This window comes from Pocillopora damicornis, chromosome 4, assembly GCF_964200805.1.
Source record: "Pocillopora damicornis chromosome 4, jaPocDami1.2, whole genome shotgun sequence".
NCBI lineage: Eukaryota > Metazoa > Cnidaria > Anthozoa > Scleractinia > Pocilloporidae > Pocillopora > Pocillopora damicornis.
The window spans coordinates 28061059-28077186 of record NC_142673.1 but is presented as its reverse complement, the minus strand read 5'-3'; the positions used below and the strand labels follow the sequence as shown (position 1 = coordinate 28077186).

At 37.1% G+C, this 16128-nt stretch overlaps 2 protein-coding genes across 4 annotated transcripts; one reads left to right on the top strand and one right to left on the bottom strand.

Moving 5' to 3' along the window:
* The first annotated feature begins 2704 nt into the window (after positions 1-2704).
* On the top strand, positions 2705-7109 carry LOC149047542 (uncharacterized). Of its 2 annotated transcripts, XM_089202403.1 has the most exons (6): positions 2705-2852; positions 3480-3572; positions 6003-6131; positions 6231-6286; positions 6436-6497; positions 6630-7109. In XM_089202403.1, the coding sequence occupies exons 1-5, from the start codon at positions 2738-2740 to the stop codon at positions 6493-6495; spliced, it is 453 nt and encodes a 150-aa protein (XP_089058529.1). In that variant the 5' UTR covers positions 2705-2737; the 3' UTR covers positions 6496-6497; positions 6630-7109. The 2 variants fall into 2 exon arrangements, with proteins under 2 accessions (XP_089058529.1, XP_089058527.1); XM_089202401.1 differs by lacking the exon at positions 6436-6497.
* A 2010-nt stretch (positions 7110-9119) lies between these two features.
* Positions 9120-16127, bottom strand: LOC149047541 (uncharacterized). Of its 2 annotated transcripts, none has more exons than XM_089204628.1 (6): positions 15986-16127; positions 13161-13313; positions 12325-12417; positions 11012-11143; positions 9795-9850; positions 9120-9528 (listed from the first exon to the last, which is right to left on the bottom strand). In XM_089204628.1, exons 1-6 carry the CDS (start codon positions 15996-15998, stop codon positions 9442-9444), a joined length of 534 nt encoding a protein of 177 aa, XP_089060754.1. In that variant the 5' UTR covers positions 15999-16127; the 3' UTR covers positions 9120-9441. The 2 variants fall into 2 exon arrangements, with proteins under 2 accessions (XP_089060754.1, XP_089060755.1); XM_089204629.1 differs by lacking the exon at positions 15986-16127 and adding an exon at positions 14244-14375.
* Between the last annotated feature and the right edge of the window lies 1 nt (position 16128).

The window sequence follows — 16128 nt, the reverse complement described above, 5'->3', positions numbered from 1 at the left end:
AGAACTAAAAGCAAATTCATTTCCGTCAATTGTCCTTTTAAAGCAGCAGAGCTTTGTCTGCCAGGCAGATCTCTCGCGAAAGTTTATCGACATTCGTGCGCATTACTGACATTTTGCAATGCTTCAAGTTGGGAAATAAAAGGGTAGCAGTCCACTGATGTTTCTCTTTCAGTAAGATGAACGGTCATAAAAATTGCTAAATTAGGTTCCTCATTAGATGGACAATAAAGAGACAGATACGCTATTGTAAAGGCTCTCTATCGTGAATGTCACCTGTGTCTTTCCAACAGTCATGAGACGGCCAATAACTTACCTCATATGAGAGTTTAAGGTTCTTTGTAAAACGCGTTGAAATACCCACAATCAGGCCGCTAAATATCTTTAATTGCAACTTTATAAGAAATGGGAAGTTATAAATCTAGCTTGCGTTTTAAATAAACCATCTTCCGTTAAAAAAGGTCGAAAGCAGATTAAAAGGCACTGTCCGTGCGTTTTTGAATAAATTATTTACATATAGCATAGTTTCGAACCATCCCTGTTTGTTTTTGATAGGAAATATCTGAGTGATTTTAGAGATATTATTGGCTGATATATTATGGACGATAAACCCAGAGAGAAAGTGATTCATACATATTAGAGACGACTAGGATTTTTACATATCATGTTTACAAAACTGATTTGTTGACGTCAACTTCCTGTTCATGCCTAAGTCAGTAGTCATTGCTTTTCCATCCGGTTTTGTTTTCTTCCCAATAATACCGTTTGGTTTCGAGCCGTTTTCAAATGATAATTGAGAAAACACATCTTGATTGTGAAAAGCAGCAAAGAACCAGAAACAGGGTTCGAATCTTGAAGCCAAGCAAAAAAACGGAAGCGATCTCTTCGGCAAAAAAATTGAAATTCTCAAGCGTAGGTAAAACATCTAGAGGAGGTTGCACACAGCATCGAAGGGTAATCCTTCCTGGTAAGTTACTGGTGTAGTAAGACATTGGAGTAGTATTCATGTTCATAAAATTTTGTTTACACTCCTCGTTCTTATCATAGTGTTGCTAAGTATCCAGTTCAAGCATGGAGATTTCGTGTTCCAACATTAACAATGGGAAAAAGTTGGAAAATGTTTAAATTTAAAAAGGGTTCCAAATCCTTCTCGAAACTTCCGTTAAAATTAGACCTAAAAAAAGTTTAATTACGCAAAAAACGTATTACAGTGCCTGAATAAGCATCCTTTAATTGCTGACCTAAAAAAGGGCATCCTCAAACTTAAACAATTGCACACTGTCGTTGTTCCTACAATAGGATTTGCGTCAGCTTTCACACTAGCTGTTAAGTAGACTTGAGTCTTCTGCTGTGAGTATTTTACTTCTTCACGATAATTTTGCGATGCCGGCCTTCTATGTTTTTGAAGGATCGTTATTAAGTGTGTTCATCAGATTCTACATGCAGTTGTATCCGATTGCTTTCCGTCTTCAACGTCTTCGGTAAAGAACTGTTGGCCTACCGGTATAAATGATTGAATTTTCCTCTTTAAAGTCCATGGTGAAGCTCAGTCTTATCCTAGAACCTTCTGAAAATTTAAGTGTGTTCGAATATGCGAAGAAAACAGACGTCTGATGCTAGCTTACGGAATGTGTTAACGAGAACAGTTTCGCCATGGGAAATTTAGGAGAATTGATACGAAAGCAGACCAAGCAGATAATAATTAATTTATAAGATTTCAAATGGTAATTTGCATGAATACTGGTGGCGAGTTTCCTGAACTTCTAAAGGTTAGCCGCAGCTAATCCCGTCCTCAAAGAGCGAAGAACGGGCATATTTCCGGGCCAAATGGAGGCTATTTCGTTTATCATCCTTCCAATGTTTTTTGCAAATTAGTTAAAAAAAATGTTTATCGGTACAGCTAACAATTAACTGCGTGGGTTTTTAACTTCTCATTGTTCTCTGGTACGATTTTATGAACAAACAAGCATGTCCTTTCTTTCTCAACAACCACAGAACGCTCTCTCACCTTCAATCAATTATACTGAACGAAGACTTATCGTCATAAATGTAGAGCTTGAAATTAGGGAATTCTACTTAAGGTATATCGTCGATTATGATCCATAGAATATTTCTACTCGCTCGTGACTGATCTGAACACATCACTTCAACAAATATTTTCCCTCCTAAAACTGGGGTATATCTAAGGATATCACCCACGTGATACCACCCGATTTTCAAACCTTACATCCACTATGATAAGTCTTCGTTTAAAACTCAATTTAAGATGAGAGAGAGTTCTACGGTTGTTACGGAAGAAGGGAAATATTTTTATTCATAAAGTCATACCAGAGAACACTCGAAAGAAGACATTCCACGCTTAGAACATTAAGCTGTTCGTAAATATTTTTTCACGTGTTTCGCAAAATATTTTAAGGATAAGAAACACAATAGCCTCTGTTTTGCGCGAAGATGCTCGTATAATTGTTCTTGGGTATTATCTGTTCCTCGAAGCTCATTTCGTTCCTTGCCATCAGTTTATTTCGTTCCCTGCAGTCGTTTCGTTCCTCAGCTATAAACAGCAAATCTGAAACAGAAAAATTAAAAAAAAAATTAATATTTTTTCAATTTCCCATTTCATTTTCCCATTCCTCTTTCCCTTTCCTCTTTCCCGCTAGTAGTAACATCACTGCGAAAATGTGATCGATATCAATAAATTCCTTTTCAGTATTTTGCTGCCCAGCTGTCACTTTAGAAGACAATGAAGTGTTCAACCAATCAACTGCGAATCATCGCCTTGAATCTGTTGCTTTTCGTCTTCACTAAGACTGTGGCATATCCCTCGGGGATAAAAGTTATAAATGTGACTTTCTGTGGTGAGTTCCTCTTTGGCTTGTGACAAATATACATCTTTAAACGTTAAAAAACCGTAGTAGGTTTAATGCTTGTCTTTTTTTATTGTGCAGTTCGATATACCTGGTGAGAGAAGTCCTTACTCTGGGATTGTTGTCGCAAGCAGCGATTAACGTTTCGATACTCTTAGCGGAAGTCATTATTTATTGACGGGGTTCGACTCAGATGAAGACTTGAACAATAGCAACGAAGTTGACATATTTAAACACAAACCAGTCTCCCAAAACACAAATTAATTAACCAAAACGCAATCAATTTCTCAAAAACGTTATAAATAATCACAAATTTTATCATGTTGGTTTTAATAAATCAATTTCAATTTTAGCAAATGAAGTTGTGAACTAACTTCACAGACAATCAAATCAGATCAGATGTCTTTTAAACCCTATTTCCCTTGGGTGGGCGCCTCGCATGGGTCCTGCTGCCCCGTTTGCGCCCTCCCCTTTGGATTTTTATTCTTTGAAGTTATTCGACTGATTCCTCCATATCCTTTGACTACTGTTTGTGAATTTATTGCCAAATAAAGATTTGAACAGAAAATAACACAATCAATTGCGTTCAAACCAGTTTACTTCTTGTATTTTTTACAGGCAACTACGATAAGACTGCGAAAATCAAAATTTCTCCATGGCCTTTCATCCCTACTGGAGCTATCGTTAATTTAACAGTAATATTCACACCCGGTAAGTTGATGTCAGTGGAATATGAATATGTTGTATCGAATAATTTCGTTCGTGCTGTTGTTGTATTTCAAACATGCCACACGGTTCAACGTTATCCGTTTATTCAGTAAATACTAATCCTAGATATTCCCTTATATCACAAAAACAACTCTGCATCTGCGAAACAGGATTGGAAGAGAACTAGCCGACCCGTTTCGAGAACGTAACGCAAGAAGGAATGCAAAGGACGGATTACGATTCATTCTAAGCAGCATGATATGTCGCGCAGTCTGCAGCCCCTCCTTGCATCTAAGCAATTCGGAAAGTTGCAAAACATTGCAAAAAAAATTTATCGAATGTATCTATTGGCACTTTTAGCCTCCTCGGTATCAACGCTTTGTATTCAACATTTTTAAGATATTCAAAAACTCATTAATAATTCATAAGCTCATTAACCTATCAAATGGTAGATAATACATCACGTGCAGTGACTTTATATCGATAAACCTCATCCTTATTAGTATGCGGTGTTTTATCATATATAAAGACACTGCTCGTGACTTATGAATATTAATTAATTATCAACACAGAAACTGACACAACAAATGTTGGGAACATATTTAACCCTTTGTATACCAAGGGGGGTGGTATTTAAATCTCCCCGTTCAAAACGTCCAAATCACAAAAAGCCTCAAAATTCGCCCAAAAACAAGCTCGATGGAAGAAATCCTCGAAAAAACTAATTAACGACTTTATGTAATTTACATTGAAATGTAGTATTAGTTTCCAGCCCCTCAAAGTGCTCTTTTCAGGCCGCCCGAATGGGGTCTGTATTTAAGTGGCCATATATGGCCACTTGGTACGCAAAGGGTTAATGTTCTTTCAACAAATTCCACACAGTAAATTTACTTTTGCACCAAATTAATAGTACAGTTGTGAAATACACATCTGGAAAAATTTTCTATTCCATTGGTACAGTAATCTGATAAAGGCATATTAGACAATATATCATCTGAAACTTAGTAGAAGAAAAGTACAAAACACGTGTGAGATTTGATTTTCTTGCATACTAATTTAATCCCTAATGTTTTTCTCGTACGCTAATTTCTAACGTTCACAAAAGCATAATTGTTATGAACTCTCTTGACACACGCTTTTCCAAGAATGTTTTTGAAGTCGTTCAAAAGACTCCCAGCACGTGTTTTATCGGGTCAAAAACCACTCGGCTACGCCTCGTGGTTTTAAATCCGATAAAACACTCCTGCTCGTTTTTTAAACATTGCATAAACTGCTGAGTTTATACTTCCTTGCGTTGCTCAATTTTTCCGTGGGATGCCTGTGCGGTTGCCCGGCCTTTCTTTTCCATCGCTGACGCAAATCGACAAATTCTTGAAATGCTTGGAATGTTTGACATTTTCCGTATCTCTCTGCAATGAACGAGTTACCAGTAATCGGTTCCTTGTGTTAGCGCCACGTTGTTTCGACGTAATAATACTTGATTTGATGAGAGTACATCGCTTTTTCGCTGCCATTTTATTAAAAATGGATTTATGTAATGTTGATGCAAGGGAAGTGAACGTTTTTGTGTGATTAACCATGAAACATCTAATAAAATCTACCGATTATCCGCTCATCTAGCGTAGGGTTTATTGCGAAATTGACATCTTGAATATCACAAATTAATGGCCTGTTTACATGGAGGTGGGATACCCTAGGTAAGGTGAGGTTACCCGCGTATTTGGGGGGAAGGGGGGGGGGGATTGGAAACCGGCCTGTCCCTATAATCTCTTAGTTAGTCTTGATCACGTTTATATGGTAGATAAGATGACCCACTTAGGCGGGTTGCCCGGTCTGCTGGGTAGGCTAACCCTGTCAGCCAGGGTGACGGTTTGCAATGTAAACATGTCATGGCGAGGTAACCCGCCTGGTCGGGATCGCGTTCATGTTACAAAAATGAGCAAAACAATACCGAAACATACGGTGGTCCACAGAGGACATGCAATTTTTCTCTTTTTTTGTTGTCGGGCGATAAATCTCATGTATCGCACGATAAAACCAAAATATCGCGCGATAAATGGGAAATTATCGTGCAATAAATGGAAATTATCCCACGAGAAATGATAAATTATCGCGCGAGAAATGGTAAAATTGTTAGGTCGCACGTTCAATTTTTAGACTTCCGCCGAAAACAGAAAAACTAAGCCATGCCACAGACTGCAACATTGTCGGAAAAGCAAAATTGCGGCTCAGTTTCATTTTTCTCTTTATTGTTGACAGGATTAAAATAGAAATAAAAGTTATGTCTCAATATTCTATCAAAAGGAAAAAAAGTCAAAAATTTTTGATTTGGCACTATTACGAAGGGCTAATGCTCGAAACATCAGCTTTACAAACTCTCCCCACTTGAGGGCATACTGCGCCATGTTTCTTACTGGTGTTTGTTTCCGACAGCTGTAGATGTCCTTGATGTCACTATTGAATACGAGTATGGGTTAGAATCGGAAAGCAACGCGGTTATTAGAGGCAGGGATGACCATTTATGCGAAAGCCATCCAGACTTGTGCAACTTTCCTGCCGGTGGTAAGGTGTTTTGAAGCGAAAAAAATAATACAAAATGAAACTTTATGCGGATAGACCATCGGCTGTTATTTATTTACTAGCATGTCTATTTTTTCCCAGAAACTCAAGTGAAGACTATTTCTACACAATTAACAGAACTTCCACCATTTTTGAAGGTAATCAATTAATAAATAGGTGTTCAACCAGCCATGTGCTTACAGCGCTTGAGATTGTTATAAGGTGGCTCTGCTGCGCTGTTCCTATTTTGTTTGTTTGTTTGTTTGTCTCTTTGTTTGAATTTTTTTCTATCTTTATCTCTATTCAGCTTACTATTTCACCAACCATTGCTCCCGTATCCATATTTACAGTGATTTTCTGCAAATGATGGTAATAATGATGATGATTTTCATCAATGCTCATATCATAGTGGTCGTTGCTTCCACAGAGAAGCAAGACAGAGTAATCTATGTGTTTACGTTAAAGAAATTCTACTTCTGTTTTCATTCCTTAAACCATTAGATGCTGACTGTTAAAGCAAGAAATCAATTTTTCAATGAAGAGTATATCATGTTTCTCTGTTTTGATGCGGTGTTCAACGTGTACTAAAAGGCAAGAATGAGTAGCTGACTCACGAGGAGGAGGACAAATTAAAGAAATAGATTAGACAGTAGGATGGAAACATTTTTGTGTTAAAATTGCGAAACGTTTCTGATAACAACGACTTTATGATATTGATTAAGAGAATTGTCAACAATTAACTTACCTAGGGGAGTATAAACTGGAAATCAGTTACACCCCACCCTTAAAGAACGAGTTCGAATAGATAAGAGGGAGTAATATATCACTTCAAAATAGAATCGAACTGACGACCTGTTTACAAAGTGAGTCACTTAGATATTTGATAATCAAAAAAGTCATCTTGGAACAAAAAATACTGTAAGATAAGGTCTCAGAGTCCAAACTTAATGAACAATACTAATAAATTGAATACTTATCAGGTACATTAGTGATTGATGTTTTACTGTTACTACGTCAGCTTGTGTCAACCTCCAAGTACAAAAGGGAGGTGGACAACTCATAGGAAAGAAAAGGGGGGGTGGGGTGGGTTGGTTAGTTTACTAACAACTGTTACAAAACGGCTGAAAGTAGGCAGTGAGAGATTTGATCTCTTAGGGGCTGGTAAGAAAAGGGATACTGGGGACAAAGTTGGTTTGAGTCCGCTGTGACTACGAAATGAGCCAGCCTTCAATATAAAACAAGAATCAAAAACGGGTTGCAGTCAGGAGAGAGGAACAGTTCGCGCGAATAAAAGAAAAAAAAAAGCAAAGTTGTCTACCATTTGAAATAGAAATATAGAATAGATATTCCAAGAGTGCAAAGAAGCGGACCTAAGCCTTTAGACTCTTAAAAAGCATATAACACACGGTGCTCCCTTCAAAGTCCGAGAGATCAAGCAAAGGTATATGGTTGGACTTGAGACGTTCTCAGCGTAACTCCTTGATTGGCGATCACTGGGCAATATAATGTTCTATGATGAAATAAGTCCACAATAAGGGACAATCGAAGTGCTCTGTGAGCAAACTCGTGAATTGACAGATGACTTACATGATTTTTGGATTATATTTAATGTTGCTTAGGGTTAGGGTTTGGGAATTTTGTGGTTGATTGTCATATATAGAGTAGGAGCAGTAGTTCAGTGTTCGCTAATGTAGCAAAGAAACAAAATAACGTTGGGATGAGAAGGCATTACAATGGAAATAATAATGCTATTGCATTTGACAAGGGTGGATGATGTCATGTGTTTTAACCAATATCATTATTGTTTCTGGTTCAGCTGAAATGGTTGGAAGTAAATGTGGGTGAAAAGTGAAATTTACTGTCTATCATGTAAATTTCGGAAAATCAAGGCGATACTGTCTTAATGAAAGCGTTAATGTTTCCGTCTTTATCAAATGAGACAAACGGGAACGACTTTTGAGCGATATTACTAAGCCCAGACTGCTACCGTCACTTTGGAATTCCGCCTGGGTAGATTTTGGTCACGTGCTAGGCAACGTATAATCAAGAACAAGACAGAATTTCATTTCAGGCCTATTTATCAATTTTGTGGTGTATAAATTTCGCATTTTAGTACGTAATGTTTATTTTGAATCTTCAGATTGTCTTGAAACTTAAAAGAAAATTGTTCTTTTAAAAATTCACTGCAAATCGGTAGCCAAAATTATTTGTTTAGGTGTTGTTTGATTTTCGTGTTAACTTGTAATTTCGTTAGTCGCTGGCACCTTTTGTTGCTTCACGCAGGAAAAACACACGATAAGAAATGTAATGATCGATTTTGTCCCCAAGCTCACGCCATAACAGAAAAAGCCTTTGAACACCTGTAAACTTCGAGCGCTTCGGAGTAAGAGATATTTTAAATGCATCTTCGGATTGTTTTCAAGTTCAAGGATTGTAAATTACAATTTTATGGAAAACGAAGGTTGTTCTCTTATTTCAGGGTGAATCCTTGCACGCCTGCCAGTCGCTGGCGCCGCTTGTTAAAAAAAAAAAAAAAAAAAAAAAAAACCCTTTTAAGATTATCATTGGCTTCTTTTTCGCCCCACCACTACTCTTGGCAACAAAGGTCGCCATTCATTTTGTTTGTTTATTACTCATCAAAAACTGTTAAATGCACTCAAAAGCCCAAAATCGAAAAAAAAGTTTACAGGAATCGACCAATCGAGCGGGCGAGCGAGTACCATTCTCCACATCCTATCTACAACTCACCCTTGCGCATGCACGCAATTCACGAGTTAAAAAGGTAACAACCATGAGCCGCCACTTTTTTTAAACTTTTACAAACTGCATTCCTCACTCATTGCATTTCACCTCCTTCCCCCAAAAGAGGGCTGAACCTCTAATCGCTTATACTTATCTTTTGCGTACAGAAGATCAAATAGGGGAAGGGGGAAGGGGGGAGGGGGTGGGGGGTTGCTTAAATTAGGGAAATGTATGAGAAGACAGATACCGTAAGAGTAAAAGCTGAATTTATTTTCATAGTGGCAGTTTAAATTAGATATCTATACTACTTCAATCGCTGGCCTATCGTATATCATATACCAGACTTACGCTTGTTATCCTATGTTCTACTTAAATATGTCCCTGACGTTCTCCTTAAGCGATTGAGCAGCTAAATGATTAAGTAATTTCGTTTTTCGTCACATTGATGATGAAATTATTTTTTATGAGAGATGTAACGATAGCTTCTGCAAGAAAATACTTGTTTTCCTCCACTATGCCTTCGCGTTTCTCCTCATCTTTGACTTGGTCGTTATCCCTTGTTCGACTCAGTCTAGTGTCCCTTAGCCACGAAATCAAGACAAAAAAACATAATACCATCCTGGTTAAAATATTGCAGTCTTCCATTAAAGGTCAGCATCTGGCAATTCAAGAAAAGAAAGAAAGGAGTGTGCCTTTTAATCGGGTGCGTATATTTATTTAACCTGTTTCTCGTTTCTTAACACTATGACTTACTCAAATCAACCAGAACTTAATCTAATGCTCATTAGTGCCAAGAAAAAGTTAACAACTACTGAATGACCAGAAAACAAGTAATGCGATAAAACCAGAAAAAATACATGTGAATAGAAGCTAAGGATTATAATAAGGAGGCTTGAAACTCGCCCATGTCACTAAATCTATTACCTTGAAAAATGATGGAATTGCTGCCAATTTACCTGAGTAAGTGAACACGTGAGTCTCTAAAAGAAAGGAAACAAGTAGATCAGGAAAGGGTACAGAAAAAAAGGAGGAAATAGTAGTTATAAGCATCAGCAATAAAGCAACTTCAACAACAATTATAACAGCTGGTAAATTTGTCTAATTAAATTCTATTGCTCGAGCGTGCTTCATATTCCTATTGTTCACGCTCAGATGTCAGCAAACAAATCCGTCGAGAAAAAGATTTTCCATCGGGTTGAAAATGTTATAAAACAATTGCTTCATACGTCAGCTGTGCGTTCATCGAGATATGAAGCACTTGGGAAACTTGGAGAACACGAAAGAAGCTAGAGTTGCTCTCGGCTACGCCTCGAGCAACTCTTACGCATCTTTCGTGCTCTCCAAACTTCCCACGAGCTTCATATCTCGATGAAAGCACGCTGACGTATGAACCAATTGTTAACAGCAAGATAGCGTCGAAATAAATCATCAGCTCAAAATATATGCTTTTTTCTGAATTTTTCAGATGTTCCTTTGGAGAAAAACAGTAAGTGGTTTGATTGACACGAAATCCATCCTGGGGTTTTATGATATAACGTAACGATTTGGCTAGGATATATATCTAAATGTTCAAATTTCACGATTCGTGAAAAGCCGTGCCTATCACAGCAGCAAGCCACCATGAGGAAACAGTAATGGCCTAAATATTTTCAAGGCGCAGATAGATCTAAAGGGAAAGCCTTTATTTTAGTACTAGAGTCCTAATTTGAATGGAGGAAAGGAAAAACCTGTGCAGAGTGCAGAGCTGCATATCGACCACTGGAAGCCATTACGCATGTCTAGATTAAAACGACTGGCGTGTTTGAACTGACTGTGTCCAAGAGCTTCTACTGTCATCGGCGTTCTTGTAATTGGACGTTTTTAGTTTGGATGATTTGTCAAAACGTTTTAAAGAGTATGCGTTTTCAAAAGAAAACGAAGGGATGGGAGATCAGATTTGGCAAATTAAAAGATCAGAGCATGAACTGTTGAAGTTTCAGTATTCTGTTCCTGTATAAGAAGATTCTAGACTCGAATAGAACAGAAGGTCGACGCATAGACAGATCAGTCAAACTTACTTGATCTGCCACTGCATTAACAACTTTATCAATTTTGAACCGAGCATTACATTTTCATTCTGATCATTCATATACCCTACTTACCGTCTGCAGGTAAGCTGCATAACTCTTGGAAATCTGCTTTTTTGCAAACATTTTCCCTCCCCTTGAAGGTAGACTTTCCGTCCGATTCTGACTTTATTATGTATTTCGAGTACGCGTCAAGGACATCAACAGCTGAAGGAAACAAAAGCATTAGCTATTGATAAGGTACTGTCGATGTTCACGTGGCGAGGAGTTGAAAGGGAAGCAGCTTTTATGCTAAAATTGTACCATTGCGATTATTGTGCCCTATTTTCTGAAACAAGTCTGAATAAATCTGAATTTAAATGGCAAATTCTTCTTTAGACTTTCTACCGTTAGTTCCCAGTTTTAAAGGTGCATCAACACTTTTCCCGTCATTATGTATATGAATTCCCTTTCCTTTAGATCAGCTTTCTTCTTTTTTTTTTTACCCCTTTGTTACATAGTATTGTGCCAATTTTTTTTATTCACACTCTAGAGAAACCCTTAGAGCCTCATTAAAAAATACAATTTAAAATACTATGTTATAATAAATTGAGAGCGAGGGTCGGATGGGAAAATATTCGGCTCGACGTCATGACTTACAGACTGACCGCTGAGGATCGAAAATTTGGAAAATTTCTTTTCAACCAAAATAGGACGTGATAGACGAGCGCACGCGGGACAACCACAAATAAATTCTACAATGAAAAAAATTCCTTTATTCTTTTGAATTAGCACAACACACTCATAATTAATGGAAAAACGCGACTTTTGAAACTCTTAAACCTTTGCATCTGAACTCGCGGACAGTAAACGACATTGCCCTAAATCTTTAGAGTAAATTCACTTTGCAAGTATCTTTTTTTTATATAAATATTATTTTTATTAAACATCTAGATGAAAATCCACTTAGTTTGTCGCTACAATTTTCTTGAAGCAAAAACATACCAACTTTTCATTCTCAGCGAGCACTTTAGGGAATTCTAGTCGAGAATTACAGAAGCTCTTTTATTATAACTGCGGAGCGAAAAATAGAGGCTTAAGACGGAGCAACCAGTTAGCTAAACTGCGTTTTAAAAGAAAGATTTGATCATGCTAAAAAAATGAAATATTTGTCGTTGTTTTTTGACGTTCAAAGTGTCCTCTTGGTTTTCTCCAAACCAAATGCCTTTAAAAAATTACATTCTGGGATTTCGCCCAGTAAGGCGCCATTTGATAAAGGGGAAAGATGTTTCACTTTCTATGAGTTTACAGGTAAATATACAATAGATTTCTGACCAATCAGAGCACGCCTAATGTCTAAATCTGTCGAAATCATGTTATAATTCTCTTTAGTTCTGTAATCAACTTACCGGGGGTTAGTGTTACACTTATCGTGGCGAAAGTTCCAGTCGCTATAAAAGGCCATGGAGATATTTTGATTTTTTCTGTATGGTCATGAAAGCCTGTCGACAAATCGAAAATTTCACTGAGAGAGTGTCACTAGTGTGTTCCAGACCATCTTAAAAAGGCTGGTAAACTCGTCAGAAAATCATGATCATAAAAAGTTTCTAGACTCGTTAAAATATAATGACCAGGGGATTGTCTTTGCTGAAGAACCAAAAATGATTCCCACATTGAAGCTTTGAATAAACGCATGAATTTGATTCTATCTTTAATATCTTAGATGACTGACGGATAAATGATGCAACACAACAAAAACGTAGGAAAGGAGAGACAAACAATAGCTCAATAGCTTCCCCTTTTTGGAACGGTTTTGTTCGTCTGATTGTTGAAGTTTACCAATGGACTGCTTCTGGGTGGAGAGATTTATTAATTGCGTCACAATGAAATCTGCCTTATCTCCCTCTAAAGCTCTGTCAATAATCTCTAGCCCCCCACCCCATATTTATTCCCTTTCAGCGACGACTGATCCCCTCACATTAGGTGTTGAATAACAACTGGTCGCCACTGCTACAAGCTAGGACTTCGGTATGTATTTGCTATATATTTGGTTTATCTATTTATCGTTTTCATGCGCATGTCACAGTAATACTTTTTGAACCCACTCCAGACTTTGATACCTTATTGCACTTAGTCGACTCCGAATGCGTACCGCCGACCACCCTTTCCTATCCTGTTTTAATAACAGGAAAATGTTCAGAGTTCACTGAAACAGTTTCAATAACAATGAAATGAAACAACTAACCATCACAGATCGACGCATTTTTAAATTCTATTCCCGAGGGATATCCTGCTCCTCCAACGATAACGAAAAGGAACAAGTTCAAGGAGATAGTTCGCCACTGTTGATTGGCTGAAATCATCATTTTCTTCGTATCCAAGAAGTGGATAGCAATATCTGTGGAGAATAATTAATTTTAATGTACGACGCAACCAATCTTTCTGATGAAAATAAAAAACCTACACCTATTATTCCTAGCAACCTTGTAAATTAAGAAGCATGTAAAACAAGTACGTTAGTAAAAGCTGAGTAAATTTTCCGAGTGTTATACGTATTTGTAGGAAGACAAGTTCATTTTTATTAAAGTTAATCCTTCGATACTACTGAGATAAAATCGATGGATAGAAAGTTGTCCATAAGGACCTACAAAAAGTTGTAATGTAATAAAAACTAACATCTTCTTGATATAAATATCTACAACCCTCTTCATGAAGTAGGTTTATCTATAAATTCAGAAACTGTGATCTATCTTTGCAGTGAACCGTTTCCTGAATAAACGAAAATTGAAGTATACTAACTCCTCTCATAGAAATGGAGACGAAAGTTATCAATCTCCGTGCCGGGAAATGAATGATCACTTTGGTAAAACTATTGACAAAATATGTTCAAGCATAACCGATGGAATTAGTAAGATCATCTGAAAATTGACTATGCATATCTGGCAGCGTTTTTGCGAGATATATTTGTCTTTTTGTTTATCAAATGATAGAACATATTTCTTTTCAGGAAGGAACATTAGAAAGAAATGTATTGTGAGTCGAAAGTCGTGGTACATTATGTTAGACTTAGCTCAAAATCCAGTCTATTCCATTTTCTTTCCTGGTATTTTCAATTTTGACTTTCCCTGAATCAGTCATATCTCGACCTCAAATAAAAACATGACGAACTCATATAGGTTTACGGACTTTTAATTTCTTTGACTCTCCAGACACGGGCCGCTATGTTTATCTCCCGCGCCCGCCTCTACGTACAATGAAGAACTCTTAAATCCCTCGTGCATCGACGCTTTCTTCAGTTGAAATTCCGTTGAATTGAAAGATCACTTACCTTGTTATTCAGGTGTTGTTCAACGAGTCTTTGTCGATCTTTTGTCGTAATCAAGATTTGTGAAATTAACTACAATTTAACAATAGTTCCAAACCTACCAATATTTTTCAATCATGTAATTATGTAAAAAAGCTAACCGGAAGCGAAAGTAAGAAAGATGAGCTCATGAACCAAACGGGAAACAACCTCTTCAAATAACTGCTCGTTCAGCAGTTTATTAGGAACAATGGTAATTGGGCGTTAAAAGAAAAAGACGCTCTTCCATATTAGTTTAAATGTTTGTAAAAAAGCTTTTTTTCGTTTTGTTTATTTCATACGGCCAAGGGTACGTACGGGACGTGCTCTTGTGGAATATATAGGCGGTGCGTAAAAAATTGAATGCAAAAAGTGTTTGAAATCATGCTTGCAAATCATCGTGATCCAAAGCAGTACAAACGAAAGTAAGAAAGATTAGCTCATGAACCAAACAGGAAGCAACCTCTTCAAATAACTGCTCGTTCAGCAGTTTATTGGGAACAATGCTAATTGGGCGTTAAAAGAAAGACGCTCTTCCATATTAGTTTAAATGTTTGTAAAAAAGCTTTTTTTCGTTTTGTATATTTCATACGGCCAAGGATACGTACAGGACGTGCTCTTGTGGAATATATAGGCGGTGCGTAAAAAATTGAATGCAAAAAGTGTTTGAAATCATGCTTGAAAATCATCGTGATCCAAAGCAGTACAAACGAAAGTAAGAAAGATTAGCTCATGAACCAAACAGGAAGCAACCTCTTCAAATAATTGCTCGTTCAGCAGTTTATTGGGAACAATGCTAATTGGGCGTTAAAAGAAAAAGACGCTCTTCCTTATTAGTATAAATGTTTGTGAAAAAAGTTTTTTTTTCTTTTTGTTTATTTCATACGGCCAAGGGTACGTACGGGACGTGTTATTATGAAATATATAAGCGGTGCATAGAAAATGTAATGCAAAAAGTGTTTTAAATCATGCTTGAAAATCATCGTGATCCAAAGCAGTACAACCACACTTGATGCAATTTTCCGCTTTGTAAACGAATTACATGCAAATGAGAATGAGGTCGGACACGACACGTTTATTGTCACCTATTTATTCATTCTTGCTTGACAACTTGAGTTTATTTGGACGTTTCAAACTTGGTTTTGCTCTCGAAATAGAAGATCGCGTGCAATATATTAACATGAACAATCTTAAGTGTCGAAACAACCTTTCTGTTCCGCTCTGCGTGCGTCTATGTCGACATTTGTCATTGCTTCACGGAACATGACAAAGCGTAGTTCTTAGGCATTTCGGTTTCTTTAATTTATGAAAATGAAAAACACTGACGTCGACACTTCGGGACGATACTTGAACTGTCGATGGTGTTTAATCAAATATGAATGTATCTGTGTATCGTCTTCACATAGCTATGTTTTGTTCATGTCCTATTTTATATCAGTTAGAAATACTCCCTCGCAGGTAAGTCACAAATTCATTAGACCCTCCTTCAATATTCAATATCTTTAGGGTGCATTAGTGCGAAAAAAGTATGTAAATCTTTACTTTCGATCCTTTCTCTAAAGGAAAATACGTCACAATTTTGAAATGCAGGGCGGTTCTAAATTTAAAACTTCCCATTAACTTGATGAAGCTCAATAAACTCAGCCGATTTCATTCAATTCAGCGTTAGACATCGAGTTGATAACATCTTTTCGCTATTCAAAGAAGTCTGTTGTTGACTCACTTACCCGTGAAGAACATTCAGGTGAGTCTCTTGATGCATAACATGTTTATCTATCAGACATAGTTTGATGCTACTCTGGTTTGCAGATTTAATGAATGTAACTGAAAAAGTTACAATTCATAGGCCCAACGTTTCGACACTCCTGTC

Coding starts and splice junctions, on each gene's coding strand:
- LOC149047542 (XM_089202401.1), top strand. CDS start 2,738: ATGAAGTGTTCAACCAATCAACTGCGAATCATCGCCTTGAATCTGTTG. Junction 6,132..6,230: donor GTGCAACTTTCCTGCCGGTG/GTAAGGTGTTTT, acceptor ATTTTTTCCCAG/AAACTCAAGTGAAGACTATT. Junction 6,287..6,629: donor AACTTCCACCATTTTTGAAG/GTAATCAATTAA, acceptor TTAAACCATTAG/ATGCTGACTGTTAAAGCAAG.
- LOC149047541 (XM_089204628.1), bottom strand. Junction 12,418..13,160: donor AAATGCGTCGATCTGTGATG/GTTAGTTGTTTC, acceptor ATTTGTCGACAG/GCTTTCATGACCATACAGAA. Junction 11,144..12,324: donor AAGTGTAACACTAACCCCCG/GTAAGTTGATTA, acceptor TGTTTCCTTCAG/CTGTTGATGTCCTTGACGCG.